Source organism: Myxine glutinosa, chromosome 3, assembly GCF_964187855.1.
Source record: "Myxine glutinosa chromosome 3, kmMyxGlut1.1, whole genome shotgun sequence".
Lineage (NCBI taxonomy): Eukaryota > Metazoa > Chordata > Myxini > Myxiniformes > Myxinidae > Myxine > Myxine glutinosa.
The window spans coordinates 155,252,390-155,271,638 of record NC_136263.1 but is presented as its reverse complement, the minus strand read 5'-3'; the positions used below and the strand labels follow the sequence as shown (position 1 = coordinate 155,271,638).

The following is a 19,249-nucleotide window of genomic DNA, read 5'->3' as shown; positions in this document are numbered from 1 at the left end:
ACACCTGCCCTCCATTCACCTGTCGTTGCACACCTGTGCAATCTCACCTGGTGCCACCTGCACCCTCCTTTCTTCCTGGACCATTTGGTCAACACAACACGCAATCACCACTACTCCCTCAAACACTGCTCCACACACCTGTTCAGTTGCACACCTGTGCAATCACACCTGTTCCATTCTCACCTGTTCAATCCTCACACACACGGCATCATCTCAGCTAACTTCTCCCCTCTGAAACTTGCGCTTCCCAGTCGTCCCTTTAAACTATTGCGCTCCCACGTCATTATCAACCACACTAACCTACCTGCGTCCCCACTACAGGTATCAGTCACTAACTAACCTTATCGTTACCTAAGGTCATCTTCGCTAGATCCCTATCATTATCCAAGCCCTCCCTGGCTCGTTTTCACTGCCATAAACCCCATAATCTATAGCGCATTTGCCCCCACCTGTGAGGGATGGTGGATTTGCCATCCCACCACATCGGGGGTCTCTCTCTACCAATTTCGCTCGTTCAAATCCAACAATTCAAAAATTTTCCATTTACTGCCAATTCTATTCACTTTTCTAAATTTCGTTTTAAATCACTATCACTATCACCATCACCCGTCTACTTATTACATCCTCTCGGTGCGCCAATTCACATCTACAGCCCGGCTTCGTACAGCCGAGCACTGAACGCGGATTCTTTTGTGCTGGCGGCTGGATGCGTCCCGCATTCGGGGCCGGGGCGGGGGCTTACCCGGGCCGAGATCCCATGCACCACTTCGGCGTGGAGCCATCCAATGTCCCGATCTCGACCTGCCGGCACGTCTCAATAGAAAGTGGTCGCCATGACGACCCTTCCTATCGAGCTGCCCGCTCCGCCTTGTGGAGCCCGGACGCGGCCGCTCCACGCGAGGCCCAGCGTGGATCGCGCACGGCGGTCCTTTCGAACCCGCCGTGGCTCGGATCTCCGCTGGTTCTCGCGGCACGCGAAGCCCGGCACGCACCGAGGGCCCGATCCGGCTAAAAGTCGACCTAACCTTTAACCCGGTTACCGTCGACGCTTCACCTGCAGGCTTACATGCATACGCTACCTCTTTCTTGCTCATACATGCAGCCGTTCCCATTCTCCTCGTACCTTTTCTTTCACACCTCGGTACACTCACTCCGCTCACCGACTTGGTCACACACCTGACCACCGAACACTTTGGCACACATTCGTTGCTCGCACACCTCACCAATACACCGCTTCGCGCCCCCTCCTCGGTCACCTCCTTTGTGACAATCACAGGTGTGCTCTCACCCGCACACCCAACCACGTGTCTCACTACCAATTCCAGCGTGCATTCCCACTCACGCTCTACCATTCCAGGTGTGCGTCCTTCCATCCCAGGTGTACATCCTCGCTCACCTATCACAACCAGCTCACGCTCCGTTTCACTCTCACTACTCTCACCTCCACTCTCAGTCGCGCACTCACCCTTACTCTTGACAGCATGCGCTTTCCCCATGCACCCGTCCGTTACACACCTTTCTCGCGCATCCTCCCGCGCACACTTCTTCGTTACTTCCTCCGTAACACTCACCACAGGCATGCATTCTCCCTTACTCTTGACAGCATACGCTTTCCCCATGCACCCGTCCGTTACACACCTTTCTCGCGCGTCCTCCCGCGCACACTTTTTCGTTACTTCCTCCGTAACACTCACCACACCGCGCTTCCCTGTGCTCCCTCGCACACGCGCTTCGACCAATTCACTCTTGACGGCACACTCACTCCTCGGCGTGCACTTTTTCCTCACACACCCCATGGTCGGACATTCTCGCACACCTCTTTTTTCGCACACCTGACCTGTCACACACTTCACCATTGGTCCCTCACGAACACCCGGGTCTACACCACCCCCCAAGCCGACTGAATCTCCCCTCACATCATGTACATTGCCACTCACCTCCGTACCTCGTCGCACCTCCTCTGCCACCTGCAAACTTTTTATTTGGTTAGTGAGCACCGCATCATGATTTGAACACAGACCTTGTACATATTCCATGACTTCCTCCTTTATCTCCCTCTTAGCTTCCCTCCGTCTCTTCTTAATTTCACTCACCCCTTCTTCCACCTCCTCTAATTTTTCCTTTACCTCTTTCAGCTCCCGGTGCGCCCCCTCGATTTCTTCCTCCATTGCTACTTTAACCGTTTCTATGTGCGTCCTTACCTCCCGGTCCTTCGTCTCCATTACTTCTGTCACCTCTTCCAACCTCTTCGTCAATCCCTCATGTACCATTTGACATTCCTTTTGTGTCGCTATTAATTCATTTTTAATGTCCTTTTGTGTTGCTTTTAAACCCCCGATGATTGCAGTGTTCTTTTCCACTTGGTCCGCTAGTTCTTTTTGTCCCACCGTCAGCTGTTCTACTCCTTTCGTCAGGTCTTCTATTCCCCCCTGTAACTTTACCGTATTATTTCTCACCTCTTTCTCGATACGCTTTTCGCCTCGCTTTACCTCCTCGCGTAGCCCCGAGACCTCCTCACTCACCCCTCGTCGTATTTCCTCCATCTGGTTCCCCATCTGTTCGATTTCCCGGGCGGATTGTTCCCCTATTTCCCGCAATTTGTCCTCCATTCTATTTTCTAACCCCATTAATCCATTTTTCACCCCCTCTAACTGATTCTCCTGGGCAGCCATTCTGTTTTCCACCCCCGTTAACCCATTCTTTACCTCTTTTATCCCGTTGTCTAACCCCTCAAAATTATTGTCTAACTTCCCAAATTTCTTGTCTAACTCCTCAAAATTATTGTCTAACTTCCCAAATTTCTTGTCTAATCCCTCAAAATTATTGTCTAACTTCCCACCGGTACCCCTCGCTTCGTCCCTCATTACCCCCATTTGCTCACTCTGAGCCCTTGCTTCGTCCCTCATTACCCCCATTTGCTCACTCTGAGCCCTTGCTTCGTCCCTCATTACCCCCATCATTCTGCTTTCCATTTTCGCACTATCAGCCCTTGCTTCCTCCCTCATTTTCTCGCTATTCTGGGCCATAAGGGCCTTCATTTGTATAAAAAAAAGGTTCAAATCCATTGGCATCTCCGGTTCGACTACCGCGACCATGGGCGTGGCTAAATGTGGCGCCGCTGTAATCACGTGCGCTAGAGCGCCATTTTGTGCACCTGAAATTCCCGCAACCACATTGCCATTTTCCTCCTCCCTTTCTTCCACATACATTTCCCCTGGTTCCTGGGTTACCCCTAACCCGTCTATCTCCCCCACCGACATCCGATCGCCTTGATTGTCCATGGCGCGATCTAAAAATTCGGGTTTTATAAAACACAATTTCGTTCGCTTTATAATTTTGAGCGCGTGCAGCGCGCTCCGGGTCGATCTCACTCCCCGACACCAATTGTTACTCTAATAGTACAATTGGTGTTCCAAAATTTGGGCCTAACAAATTTAGTCCCAGGTTCGAATCCCACTCCTGACACCAATTGTTACAGACGCGGCTTTTAGATGTTATATGGACCGAGCGGTGGTGTATTTAACCGCGTCCGAACAGTTACTCCCCGATTAAAACCCGATTTCACCCGACGTTGACCAGATCGCCCCACGGATATTCAATCGGGAAACCTCTAAAGCGACCGAAAGAGAAGAAGAGAGAAGAAAGACAGAGTTTGGAGGAAGAACAGATTTATTATACACACACAAGCAATATTTTAGAGCGACCAATATTATTTACAGCAATAGATGGAAAAGAGCAGTCACACAGTGCATTGTTAACTTATTCTATTTCATTTACTTAATCCCCAAGACAAACGAGTAGGACAGGACGTTCACACTCACACGATGGATATTGCAGGCAGGTAATCGCTCGAGGTTGATGGCTTGAGAGGAAGGCAAGGTCGGAGGCCGCAGCACCCCTCGCGGTTTTGGCGGGAAAACCTCCGTCGCGTATCCGCGGCCGTCACGCGCTGGCTCGGCACACCTGCTCCTCTTCCTGGGGTGGAGCCGTCTCCCTCCGTTCAGCGCGTCTCTCCAACGGCAGGGGATATTGCATGCAGGCAGGCAGGTAGGTATTGCGGTGGATTGCGCTCCTCTTCCAGGTCATCCCCCAGCGTATCTCTCAAGCCCTCTCCTTGGTGCAGCCTCGTTGCTCCTCTCCAGTCATCTCTCATCTGCACTCAACTCGTAAAGCAGTCCCCTGCAGTCGCTTTTATCACCTCCAGCGAAATCAAGCCGCCGACTCCGAGGGCCCGCCTACCGGGTCACTCACCGCGGTGTTGATTGGCTGTTAGGGCTGGTTCACTCCTTCCCTCTTACGACGAGGTGGAGACACGCCTTTCTTCCCCAACCTTACCTCGTGGCCAATGGTGGTTTGAAGAAAACCAGCCAAAATGCAGAGGGCAATTGGAAGGGAGGTTTTGGGGAAACTGGAAGGGCCTATGCTTATTTTGTTTGATACAATGCAAAGTCAATCTAGTGGAAAACACATACTTAGCCTACATGGAATAAGGAAATACACTATTTAAAAGATATATCGTGACCTGCGTGTATGTTCTATGAAATTAATTAGGAGGACGGCTGCGACCATTATTTACATTACCAGGATGTTACCATACCAAAACCATACTCTTCACATCCGTTACCCTTTCTCCAAAATTGTTACACTCCTCAAAACCCGTTACACTTCTCAAAACCCGTTACACTTCTCAAAATCGTTACAATATATATATATATATACATACATATACATATATATATATATATATATATATATATATATATATATATATATATATATATATATATATATATATATATATATATATATATATATATATATATATGTTATATACCATCAAGGTCCCAAACCTGATCATGATCGACAGAAAATCAATGCAGTAGCTCTACAATAAATACCTGTCGTCTATCTGATCCATCCTGAAGAACCACGATGTTGTTAGGCACAAATCCCACATCGCCGCACGGGCCTCGCACCTTCCACCATGGTCTGCTCATGTCCAATACCTGTTACAATCACCAGAGTAAGATTTATTTTAGCAAACTACACCAAGGGTGAGAACTACTGTCAATGAAGCAATTGAAACTAGAAAGCATCTCAAAATTGCATCGTCCACATTGTATTCAGACTAAACCTGACGAAAACGGCATTTAAAAAAATTGTACATTTTTTTTGTAAACCTCTGGTTTTACCAGAAGTTTTACATCAGGTTTGGGACCAGAAGTTTTACTTCTGGTTGCTTCTGGTTTTACCAGAAAGGAACACACCCTTTTCTCAGACCCTCCTCACCCTAACTCCCCAGACCCTTATAGACCTTCCCACCTCTCCCAAAGCCTTAATCCCCTCCCAAACCCTCAAGGTCCCTCCCCAAACCATCACCCCACTCCTATACACCCATACCCTCATGCATCCCCCTCCCCCACCCCTTCCAGTCCCTCACTCTCCTCTGCCGCTCCCCTCCCACACATTGCGGGTGCCTTAAATTCTCCCACATTTCCTTCTCTCAATGTTAACAACTATGCAAACGACTTGATCGCTATAGTGTCCTCATGGATCGCACACCGCATCCGGTGCTGTGATCGCTCAGGCTGAAATCGCCATTTGCATGTTGCGAGAGAGTGCCAGGACATCACCAGCTCAGAAGTTCCCTGAAGCATGGTGGCGCCTGCATCGGTAACTTGCTTTCCACACATTGTTAAAAACAAATAATAACAAAGGTTCTTTCACAATGCAGTCGCGAGATTCCCCCAATTACTTGGAAAAAAACCTTATAATCATTAATGACAGATTTCTGGTGTGGTCCCTGTCGAGTTTTTGAGGAGAAAATAGTCGGAAACCACCAGCTGACTTTATCACTCCAAAAATAACCTACATATTGTTTGAGGAGGTCAATGAAGTCATCTACAGCATGGGTGAAATGGATGGAGGTTAGTGAAGTCAGCCACAGCATGGGCAAAATGGAAGGAGGTTAGTGAAAAGTCAGACACAGCATGGGAAAATGGAAGGAGGTTAGTGAAGTGAGCCACAGCATGGGGAAAATGGAAGGAGGTTAGTGAAGTCAGCCACAGCATGGGCAAAATGGAAGGAGGTTAGTGAAAAGTCAGACACAGCATGGGAAAATGGAAGGAGGTTAGTGAAGTGAGCCACAGCATGGGGAAAATGGAAGGAGGTTAGTGAAGTCAGCCACAGCATGGGCAAAATGGATGGACGTTAGTGAAGTCAGCCACAGCATGGGCAAAATGGATGGAGGTTAGTGAAGTCAGCCACAGCATGGGCAAAATGGAAGGAGGTTAGTGAAAAGTCAGACACAGCATGGGAAAATGGAAGGAGGTTAGTGAAGTGAGCCACAGCATGGGGAAAATGGAAGGAGGTTAGTGAAGTCAGCCACAGCATGGGCAAAATGGATGGACGTTAGTGAAGTCAGCCACAGCATGGGCAAAATGGATGGAGGTTAGTGAAGTCAGCCACAGCATGGGAAAAATGGAAGGAAGTTAGTGGAATCGTCTACAGCATGGGTGAAATGGACGGAGGTTAGTGGAATTGTCTACAGCATGGGCAAAATGGACGGAGGTTAGTGAAGTTAGCCACAGCATGGGAAAAATGGAAGGAGGTTAGTGGAATCGTCTACAGCATGGGTGAAATGGATGGACGTTAGTGAAGTCAGCCACAGCATGGGCAAAATGGAAGGATGTTAGTGAAAAGTCAGACACAGCATGGAAAAATGGAAGGAGGTTAGTGAAGTCAGCCACGGCATTGGCAAAATGGACGGACGTTAGTGAAGTCAGCCACTGCATGGGCAAAATGGATGGAGGTTAGTGAAGTCATCCACAGCATGGGCAAAATGGATGGAGGTTAGTGAAGTCAGCCACAGCATGGGCAAAATGGAAGGAGGTTAGTGAAAAGTCAGACAGCATGGGAAAATTGGAATGGGGGTTAGTGGAATCGTCTACAGCATGGGCAAAATGGAAGGAGGTTAGTGAAGTCAGCCACAGCATGGGAAAAATGGAAGGTTAGTGGAATCATCCACAGCATGGGCAAAATGGAAGGAGGTTAGTGGAGTCATTCACAGTATGTTGAAAATGGAAGGAGGTTAGTGGAGTTGTCCACAGCATGTTGAAAATGGAAGGTGGTTAGTGGAGTTGTCCACAGCATGTTGAAAATGAAAGGTGGTTAGTGGAGTTGTCCACAGCATGTTGAAAATGGAAGGTGGTTCGTGGAATTGTCCACAGCATGTTGAAAATGGAAGGTGGTTAGTGGAGTTGTCCACAGCATATTGAAAATGGAAGGAGGTTAGTGGAGTTGTGCACAGCATATTGAAAATGGAAGGGGGTTCGTGGAGTTGTCCACAGCATGTTGAAAATGGAAGATGGTTAGTGGAGTTATCCACAGCATGTTGAAAATGGAAGGAGGTTAGTGGAGTCATCCACAGCATCTATCTATAATTCCAGTAATCTCTGTATGTGTGTTTGTTTGTTTGTTTGTTTGTTTGTCTGTGACCGCTGTTTCTCGACAACCACGGGTCCGATATACTTTAAACTTGCCAGGTATATTGCTGGGGACCCGAGGATGTGCCTTTTCAAGGTTTCATATTAATCGGACAAGTAGTTACCGAGCTATGTCCAAAAAACGATTCAACCAATCAGAGAGCAGCGAGCTATCACGTGTGCCGAACGTGGCGAACAGACTCTGCCTCGGACGGCACATTTGAGAGCGTATTCATTTATTTCACGTTGGAAAACTATGTTGCCGTTAAACTATGTTTTAAAACTAATTAAAACTACTATCTATAATTCCACGGGTCCGATAAAAAACACCGTACTCGCAAGCCGTTCGCTTTGGACCAAACCATTTCATGTAAATAGAGGGGGGGGGATTGTCACCGTACTCGCAAGCCGTTCGCTTTGGACCAAACCATTTCATGTAAATAGAGGGGGGGGGATATAATTTTAGATATATATATAGTACGGGCATGCCCTAGTGTTGAAAATGGAAGGAGGTTAGTGGAGTTGTCCACAGCATGTTGAAAATGGAAGGTGGTTAGTGGAGTTGTCCACAGCATGTTGAAAATGGAAGGTGGTTAGTGGAGTTGTCCACAGCATGTTGAAAATGGAAGATGGTTAGTGGAGTTGTCCACAGCATGTTGAAAATGGAAGGTGGTTAGTGGAGTTGTCCACAGCAGGTTGAAAATGGAAGGGGGTTCGTGGAGTTGTCCACAGCATGTTGAAAATGGAAGGTGGTTCGTGGAGTTGTCCACAGCATGTTGAAAATGGAAGATGGTTAGTGGAGTTGTCCACAGCATGTTGAAAATGGAAGATGGTTCGTGGAGTTGTCCACAGCATGTTGAAAATGGAAGATGGTTAGTGGAGTTGGCCACAGCATGTTGAAAATGGAAGATGGTTCGTGGAATTGTCCACAGCATGTTGAAAATGGAGGGTGGTTAGTGGAGCTGTCCACAGCATATTGAAAATGGAAGGAGGTTAGTGGAGTTGTGCACAGCATATTGAAAATGGAAGATGGTTAGTGGAGTTGTCCACAGCATGTTGAAAATGAAAGGTTAGTGGAATATTCTACAGCATGGGCAAAATGGAAGGAGGTTAGTGAAAAGTCAGACACAGCATGGGAAAAATGGAAGGAGGTTAGTGGAGTCATACACCTCATGGGGAAAATGGACAGAGGTGAGAATGCTCCGGTGGATTCTCAGAGTATCAATAAGTGAGGGGTTGAAGTGAAGTTATACACGAAGGAAGGAAGTTATACAGGAGATACACACGAGAACTGGAGCTGTAAATATCACACAAAGAGAGACTCGTTTGTGGTGGTTTGGACACGTATTGAGGAAAAAGAATGAAGAACCAATCAGAAAAGCATGGAATGAGCCAATTATGGGAAATGTCGTGGTTAGCGATTTGAAGAGTGTGGAATTGAGATAAGAAGATGTCGAGGACAGAGGGGAATGGAGATAAGGTGGATCTGAGTGTCCGACCCCTAACTGTTGGGACTAAGATGTAGAGAGAAATCGACACAGACAGCGCAATATAAATAACTGTGGAGGAGTGTTGGAGAAGGTTTCATGTAGCAGTGGAATGAGAAACCCCAGTGGTGGTGGTGATGATGATGATGCTGCTGGTGATGGTGATGATGGTGATGGTGATGATGGTGATGATGATGATGATGGTGATGATGATGATGGTGGTGATGATGATGATGGTGATGATGATGATGATGATGATGATGATGATGATGATTGCCTCTACTATTTTCTTTCGTTTTGTTTTTTTCATCTTGTCATGGTTGAAGACGCACATGAATGAGGTTATTGTTTTGATGAATGAAAACGACTGAATTATGCAGGAATTGCAATTCCACATGCAGTTCTACATCTATCAATGCTCCATTTGGCTTTGCAGGCACAATGCGCCTCCTTGTCCAAAACTGAAGTTCACATCTTGGCAGCTATTCCAAGGCCCATGCAGTGAAGTGGGTGTGTGACCTTTACAATTCAGACATCAGCCTTCGTTTTTTTTGTGTAAATCTCACCTCCACCATCTCACCCGTCATCACCGAGATTTCATTACTATTCCGTGCAACAAAGTCATAACGGCAACGTGCTATCTTCTTGGGCACGGATTTTCCATGGGCCTCGTAATTCCTACGACAAGGAGGGAGTGAATGTCATCAGAGTTTGCATCAGGACCAATACTTTGGCATGAACCATTTACTGAGCTCACAATCATTACTCAGAAATCAAAGGCTCTTTTCCAGGATAATAAATAAACAATGATTTTTTGTACTGCATTGGGTATTATTTTGTTTCGTTAAAGCAAATATTACTGCAACACTAATCTTTACAATAACAGATATCACAGACATAGACATCCACAACTTTTTGAGATATCCTGCTACATATCATTTTTTGCCCTATATCTCAATGTTGAAGAATCATTGAAAAAATTCTCAAATCCAGATCTGGACCGGATCTTCACCAAAACCTAATCATTTCGTCCTTGTCACACATCCAACCTCTCCAACAAATTTCGTCCGAATCCGTCCATAACTTTTTGAGATATCTTGTTCCCAAACAAACGTAGTATGACATACGGTAGCTTGATTGGAGAATAGTGAAGAATGGCATTGGAAGTATTGGTGTGATGTGGTTTTGTAATGCACCTCTCGAGGTGTTGGCTGACGATCTGCTTGAAAGCAACAGCTGCTTCACCATGGTCTGGTATCGGACTGTGTTTGTAAGGTGCAAGCTTATCGCCATCTGCTGGTGGGAACTGCTGCACATAGTTCTTCTGTGGAAGGGAAAGCCAGGAAGGGTGTAAGGAAGGATCCTATTGAGAAGGCATACGTTTGGGTAGCTAAAGATTTTGTACAAACAACCACAAAAGGGTAAACGAAGCATGCCGGAGGCGCATGTGACATCATGTATGTTTCACAGGCAATCATACCTAGACAAGTGGCTGCCCCCACAAAAGTTCCATTTGAACTGAAGAAGATTAACTGAAGTTCCATTTGCTATTTAATGGTGCACTATTGACATATAAGGATTTAGAAGTGGAAAATTTGATACTTGTCGGATGTCGTTTGACCTTTTGAATGTAGTTATTTTCAGCTTTTCAAATTGGTCTTATACTTCAATTTAACCTCTTGGTTTGCCCTGGACAGGTTTATACAAGGTCATCAAGATTTAAAATAGGAAGTTGAACAACAAGAAACAAAAACACGTCATGCTGAGCATGATACTTGCAAAATCCACCCCTCCCCCCAAAAAAGATCGTCATGGATACATCAAATTGTCAATTTCATTAAGATTAAAATTGACGATATAAATCAAAGCTCGGGTCAATCGGATTAAAATTGATGATTTTTCAGATGAAAATTGATATTAGAAGTTTGACCTTGAGTTGACCTTTGACCTTGAGTTGCCATTTGACCTTTCCCCCTTTATAGTTGGTTTCCCAGTTCAGCGATACACTATGTAATTGCTGTTGAATTTTCAAGTTAATAGGATGAAAATTGATAATTTTAGAAATTTGACCTTGTGTTGACCGTTGACCTTTAGACCTTGTTGCCATTTGACCTTTTCCCCTTAATAGTTTGTTCCCCAATTCAGCGATACACTATGTAATTGCTGTTGAATTTTCAAGTTAATAGGATGAAAATTGATAATTTTAGAAATTTGACCTTGTGCTAACCTTTGACCTTTTGACCTTGAGTTGTCATTTGATATTTTGCCCTTAATAGTTGGTTTCCCAATTCAGTGATACACGATGTAATTGCTGTTGAATTTTCAAGTTAGTAGGATGAAAATTGATGATTTTAGAAATTTGACCTTGAGTTGACCTTTGACCTTTTGACCTTAAAAATAGTTGGTTTCCCAATTCAGTGAGGCACTATGCAAATGATATATACTTTTCAAGTCAATCGGATGCATGAGGTTTTTAGAAATTCGACCTCCAGATGACCTTTGACCTCAAAATCAAAGACTTCTCAATTGTGACGACCTCTACAACTTGGGTAAGTTTCATGACGATTGGCTTAGAATTGTGACCTGTAGGCCGATGACAAACAAACAGACAGATAGACAAACAAAGACAGACAGACTTTACAAACAGACAAACAGACAGGCAAACAAATTTTCCTTTTGAATGTAGTTATTTTCAGCTTTTCAAGTTGGTTTACACAGACAGACAGACACCACACTACACTGCTACACCACGCTAGACAGACAGAGAGAGAAACAAACAAACAAACAGACAGATAGACAAACAAAGACAGACAGACTTTACAAACAGACAAACAGACAGGCAAACAAATTTTCCTTTTGAATGTAGTTATTTTCAGCTTTTCAAGTTGGTTTACACAGACAGACAGACACCACACTACACTGCTACACCACGCTAGACAGACAGAGAGAGAAACAAACAAACAAACAGACAGACAGACAGACAGAATAACAAACGCAACCGACCAATATACTTCAAAAATCTTCGATTTTGCAGGTAATAATGAAATTGGGTGAAAGGAAATAGATAGTCATAATTCAGGGAAAAGAAAGTTTTGAGTTATGGCATTTAGGAAATGGTTTAGGTTTTAGAGAGAAAAACATTTGAGGGTATCAAGAATTGCTGTGTCACACACGTTCTGTAGGCCAAGCTCTTCATATTTGTGCCTCTGAGCAGCAGCTGAGACTAGGGACTCGGCAATGTGTGCCGTTCCTGGTGCTTCCTCCTTGCCCATAAAATTGAGATGCGGTGGCTCCCAACCAGTGTTGAATTGTGGTACGTACACAGGGACGTACTGAACGCGTGGCCACGACGACCTGCAACAAACAGACAAAGCATGGTATAGGTTCTTCATCGTTTCTTTCTGCTACACCACGCTAGGCCAAGTTCATGCTTGAATTCATTGCTTTCTGCAGCTTCAACAGTCAATAGATCATGATGAATTGGGATGACAAAAAGTCAATCGTGTGGTGGTGGCCTTATGCTTGATGGACGAATGCTCTCCACAACCAGAGGCTGTAACGTAAACTAAGAGCCGATACCTGGGCATACCCAGAAAGTAGGAGCTTTTCCAAGAGCCAAGGGGGACATTAATAGTGGGCAATGATGCTCAGGGATGAGGGATTCATTTTATACATTGCCTGAATGTCACGGAGGACATTATGCTTGTCTTACTTGTCGGATAAGGATGACAGAAATAAGATCGACAAGTCAGGAGACGACGATGGTTCACGAGCGAGCGGTATTCAATGACAAAGGTCAAAACCGACATTGAAAATATATAAATAGGAATGTATTATCTGTTATGAGACTAGTTAGCTACACAAAACCGAAAATTCGGTTCGATTCCGACAACTTTGAAAATTTGACCTGTGTGACCTTGAAATGTCAAAACGAAGGTTACTGACCTTGAAATGAGATAGAAAATAATGTATAATCAGTTATGGGGTTAGTTAGCTGCACAATACCGGAAATTCGGTTCGATTCCGACAACTTTGAAACTTTGACCTTTGTGACCTTCAAAGGTCAAAGGTCGAGCATTCTGAAATTTGTTGGAAAACTTGTATTTCATGATGTTTGTGATAATATAAGATCATGTACGACATTTCACCCTATCAGGAAGCAAACAATGTAATAAAACCATCAAAAATCGACTTTTCTAAATTTCGTGACCTTGTGACCTTGACCTTGGGGCGAAAATGAAAAATCGAGCTCCGTGGGGCTAGACACATGACATTGGCCTAACCAAATACCGAAACTCCTGTCAGATTCCACCAAACCCCTCGGAGAAGATGTAGCTTGAAATTGAGATTCCACCAAACCCCTCGGAGAAGATGTAGCTTGAAATTGATTACCCCCTAAAAAGACATCTTTTTGGGGTGTGGCTCCGCCCACAATGGGCGCAATACGCCCACTCTACGCAGGACACAACTAGCTCATGATATCAACCTCCCACCCAAGTTTCATCAAGATCGGATGATATCATCGGGTAGTTATGCTGCGGACAGACAGACACACACACAGACAGACACACACCCATGACGAATATAGTGGTCACTCTGTTTGACAACTCGTGAACCAACAAAATAATGGGACATGAACCTTGTATATGTCACCATGGGTGACTTTCCCAGGTCATCCGAACTAATTGCATCAAGCAAGGGCAATGGCTAAAGCTGGAAAGTTTGTTATAACACAAAGTCTTCAAGATGGTGTATGTTTGTGACGTAGTTTTAACAGGATCTTTGCGAATAATATTATATGAAATATTGACATATGTGGGAAAATGACATGCCTAGACCAGGAATCCAACCCAGGTCCTCTGGTGAACCGTTCCAGTGCCATCTGAGCTACCTGTGGTCATTGCACATCATTGTGCGTAATCTATTAATTAATTATTAATTAATGGAATTTGAATTTTATTTAATAATTATATGTCGATTCGCAACAAAACATTGATTATTCCATGAAATTCCGACGCGCTTTCCTTTAACCGTAAAGTAGATGATTTTATGTCAAGACATTAGCATTTGGCAGATGAATCGACTCACTTTGACACCCTGATCCCGTGATCAGTATGTTATGTGGAGGAGGAAAAGATCATTCAAAATCGATTCACCAATTAGAATTGCAGCAGGTCTCTGTGTTTTAACTACGCCAAAAATAATCATTAGGCAATCAACAAAAATAGTAATATTTGGGATGAGAGGGGTGAGACGTTGCATGCAGTTACTTCGACATGATCGTAGCATCAGCGTCTGCAGACATGGCAACATTTACGTCACACCCATCATGGCAGAACATATGTCACATCTAACGTCATCGTCATTACCATGAAGCCTTTCAGGCAACTCTGTACAGTGTGTCGGTGCAAAGGACACCGTGTGGTCTTTAACGTCCACCAAGGAATGATGGCAAAAGGAATGCACAAAAGGTGACGTCCATCCAATAGACAGCGGACACGTTGATGTCCAGTACAAAACAGGTGGATGACAGTTCATAGCTGGGTCTAGTTTTGAACCCAGCGTATATAGCTCACAGGTGAGTGTGCGTATCTGCCAGCCCATTTAATTAACATAAAATGTCAGGTTGGATATGAGAAGCAAAATAAGCAAAAGAAGCTCGTGAAAATCTCACATCAATGGCCTCCCACAATGATTGGTATTCAAGCCAACAATTTTAACTTGTACTCCAGGGGCTTGCCAACTAGACTTTTGTGCAAAGTTCATCCTTGCCAATGACCTATGCTGTGTGACTCACCTACATATCACACCTTATTAAACTGTCTGTGAGGGATGACTGGTGGCTGAATATTGTAACCATTGGCATTTGCAAGCGAGCAGGCCATAAACAACTGAATGTCAAGCATTGCATCCACTTCAACCATGCTAAAGCCGACTCGGAGCTACAGGTGAACTTCTCCTTGTAAAACAACATGAGTTACATAACAGCATAACATGACATATAACATGCATAACATGACATATAACATGACACGACATATAACATAACATGACATATAACATAACATTACATATAACATGACGACATATAACATGACATGACATATAACATGACATGACATATAACATATGCATAACATATAACATATAACGTGACATGCATAACATAACATGACATTTAACATGACATATAACATGACGGCATATAATATGACATGACATATAACATATGCATAACATGTAACATATGCATAACATATAACATGACATGACATTTAACATGACATATAACATGACATATAACATGACGGCATATAATATGACATGACATATAACATATGCATAACATATAACATATGCATAACATGACATGCCATGACATTTAACATGACATATAACATGCATGACATGACGTTTAACATGACATATAACGTAACATGACATATAACATGACGACATATAACATGGCATATAACATATGTATAACATATGCATAACATGACATGACATTTAACATGACATGTAACATGCATGACATGACATGACATGCATAACATGACATAACATATAACAGCATGAGTCACACTCGGTTTATCTTCGTGTGCACTGAAACAACTTTGTCTTATCATGAGCACAAGAAAAACTAGAACAACACTAGGTAGAGCGCACACCTCCTCCAGGCTGAACAGTTTACGTTTTGTATCCCAATGATCGGCCGGATCTGGAGTCGGACCTGAACCAAAATCTGATGGGCTTGTTCTTGTCACCTAATCAACTCATCCAACAAAATTAGTCACAACTCGTCCACAACTTTTTTGAAATATCATGTTATATATCGCTTTTCACACAATCTCTCAAAGGTGAATTAATCACTTAAAAATTAAATAATTATCGCATCTGAAACCATATTCAGATCTTCACCAAAATCTAATCGATTATTCCTTGTCACACACACAACCTCCCCAACAACTTTCATCCAAATCCGTCCATAACCTTTGAGATATCTTGTTCACAGACAGACAAACAGACAGACACACATCCACCTTCGGTGGCAGAGGTAACAAGGCCGCCAAATTCAAGATTCAAGGCAACCAATTGGTAACCTAGCGGGTTCCACATGGGTGTTAACACTCACGTAATTATGTAATCTGTGTTGCATGTAACATGGCATGGGATGGAACTTGCATGGGTCTGTGTTCATTCATCACACACAAAGCTATTTATGTGCAATGACCAATCGATTTCTTACAACTCATATCAGGAATATTACTTCCCATGCTTATTCCATGGCGCCCAATGATGAACATTATTCCCCCGACAAACATCCGTCATGCCGTCATGACGTCATGACGTCATGCCGTCATGACGTGAGATTATTACTAAACTGTGGCGCATTCGCTATTGCCATTGGCAACCTGAACTTGTGCTATTTTCGGGCATTATTAATCTACCTGTCAACACATCAAGACAACACAGGCAGTTAAATAAATGCACGACACGATTTTTCCAGGGGTATCAAGTTGGAGACATGAGATGTCGTTGTCGGCGGTGACAATCTACATCTTCTAGTCGACAAGCTTTAAATTTTTATCCGATTCCTAATTTGCCATGAAAAACAACGATTCTGAAATCCCTTCTGCACTGCACAGGGTCAGCGCTCAACCGATGAATACAAATAGGGGGATTCAAAACAACGCGACGTGTAGATAAAAACAGGTGCGATCTCAGGGAACTAGAACGGGACTCAGTGGAGAGCATACCACCGCCAGGTGGACAGTTTATGTTTTGTATCCCAGAGTAGACCAGAAAATCACAATACAGAATCACATTTAATCAAAATCATCCGTACATAACTTTTTGAGATATCCTGCTATATGTTGGTTTTGACCCTAACTCCCAATGGTGAAGAATCACTTTAAAAATTAAATAATTCTCATATTCGAATCCATTTTCAGATCTTCACCAAAATCGAATCTCTTTGTCCTTGTCAGACACCCAACCGTTCCACCAAGTTTCGTCCAAATCCGTCCACAACTTTTTGAGATGTCCTGCTATATGTTGGTTTTAGCCCTGTCTCAATGATGAAGCACTTAAAAAATTAAATAATTCTCATATCCAAATCCATATTCAGATCTTCACCAAAATCGAAACGAATCGTCCTTGTCGGGCACCTAACCAGTCCAACAAGTTTCGTCCAAATCCATCCATAACTTTTTGAGACATCCTGCTATGTATCGTTTTTGGCCCCATCTCCCAATGGTGAAGAATCACTTTGAAAATTAAACAATTCTCATATTCGAATCCATTTTCAGATCTTCACCAAAATCGAATCTGTTTGTCCTTGTCGGAAAACCCAACCTCTCCACCAGGTTTCGTCCAAATCCATCCATAACCTCTTGAGATATCCTGCTATGTATAGTTTTTGGTCCTATCTCCCAATGGTGAAGAATCACTTTGAAAATTAAACAATTCTCATATTCGAATCCTTTTTCAGATCTTCACCAAAATCGAAACGAATCGTCCTTGTCGGACACCTAACCAGTCCAACAAGTTTCGTCCAAATCCATCCATAACTTTTTGAGATATCCTGCTATGTATCGTTTTTGGCCCTATCTCCCAATGGTGAAGAATCACTTTAAAAATTAAATAATTCTCATATTCGAATCCATTTTCAGATCTTCACCAAAATCGAATCTCTTTGTCCTTGTCAGACACCCAACCGTTCCACCAAGTTTCGTCCAAATCCGTCCACAACTTTTTGAGATGTCCTGCTATATGTTGGTTTTAGCCCTGTCTCAATGATGAAGCACTTAAAAAATTAAATAATTCTCATATCCAAATCCATATTCAGATCTTCACCAAAATCGAAACGAATCGTCCTTGTCGGGCACCTAACCAGTCCAACAAGTTTCGTCCAAATCCATCCATAACTTTTTGAGACATCCTGCTATGTATCGTTTTTGGCCCCATCTCCCAATGGTGAAGAATCACTTTGAAAATTAAACAATTCTCATATTCGAATCCATTTTCAGATCTTCACCAAAATCGAATCTGTTTGTCCTTGTCGGAAAACCCAACCTCTCCACCAGGTTTCGTCCAAATCCATCCATAACCTCTTGAGATATCCTGCTATGTATAGTTTTTGGTCCTATCTCCCAATGGTGAAGAATCACTTTGAAAATTAAACAATTCTCATATTCGAATCCTTTTTCAGATCTTCACCAAAATCGAAACGAATCGTCCTTGTCGGACACCTAACCAGTCCAACAAGTTTCGTCCAAATCCATCCATAACTTTTTGAGATATCCTGCTATGTATCGTTTTTGGCCCTATCTCCCAATGGTGAAGAATCACTTTGAAAATTAAACAATTCTCATATTCGAATCCATTTTCAGATCTTCACCAAAATCGAATCTGTTTGTCCTTGTCGGAAAACCCAACCTCTCCACCAGGTTTCGTCCAAATCCATTAATAACCTTTTGAGATATCCTGCTATATGTTGGTTTTAGCCCTATCACTCAATGCTGAAGAATCACTGAAAAATTAAACAATTCTCATATTCGAATCCATATTCAGATCTTCACCAACATCGAATCGATTCGTCCTTGTCACACATCCAACATCTCCACCAAGTTTCATCCATATCCGTCCACAACTTTTTGAGATGTCCTGCTATGTATCGTTTTTGGCCCCTATCTCCCAATGGTGAAGAATCACTTTAAAATTCTAGTAGCCGGATCCGAATCCGGATCTTCACCAAAATCTAATCATTTCGTCCTCATCATATACACTACATCTCTGCCCAATTTTGTCCGAATCCGTCCACAACTTTTTGAGATATCTTGTTCACAAACAAACGGACAGACAGACAGGGGTGAAAACATAACCTCCATCCACCTTTGGTGGTTTCGGTAACTCAAGAAAATATTGTCATAGACTGCCCTCTTTCGTAATTGAGTCAGTTTCATGTATTGTGGGCTGGCAGGAAGGCCTGGAGATACACACTCTCCTCCAAGCTTTCCAACCTAGATTTGAATCCCGAACCAGCTATAAACTGTCATCCCGGTGTTTCACAGGCAGGTGGACTCCTCAATGCGTGTGCCGTCCCCCTGATGGACCTTAAACTGGGCGTTCCATCTACCGGCATTAGTTGGTGGATGTTTGAGATCTCACGGTGTCCTTCTCAAAGAGTCGGCGAGGTATGGCCGACACCATGTGGCGACCCGACCAGGGTTGTAGCTTAGTAGTAGGGCGGCTTAGCCCAAATATTCAAAAGAA

At 43.6% G+C, this 19,249-nt stretch overlaps 1 protein-coding gene across 1 annotated transcript in view; it reads right to left on the bottom strand.

Annotated features, from left to right (window-relative positions):
- LOC137423113 (epidermal growth factor receptor kinase substrate 8-like) overlaps positions 1-19,249 on the bottom strand; it is a 240,726-nt gene that overhangs the window by 85,084 nt on the left and 136,393 nt on the right. Inside the window, exons 12-15 of the mRNA XM_078774688.1 lie at positions 12,145-12,325; positions 10,168-10,295; positions 9,538-9,649; positions 4,899-5,006 (exon numbers count right to left, since the gene is read on the bottom strand). Coding sequence (XP_078630814.1) covers positions 4,899-5,006; positions 9,538-9,649; positions 10,168-10,295; positions 12,145-12,325 — 529 coding nt within the window. The remainder of the gene's footprint in view (positions 1-4,898; positions 5,007-9,537; positions 9,650-10,167; positions 10,296-12,144; positions 12,326-19,249) is intronic.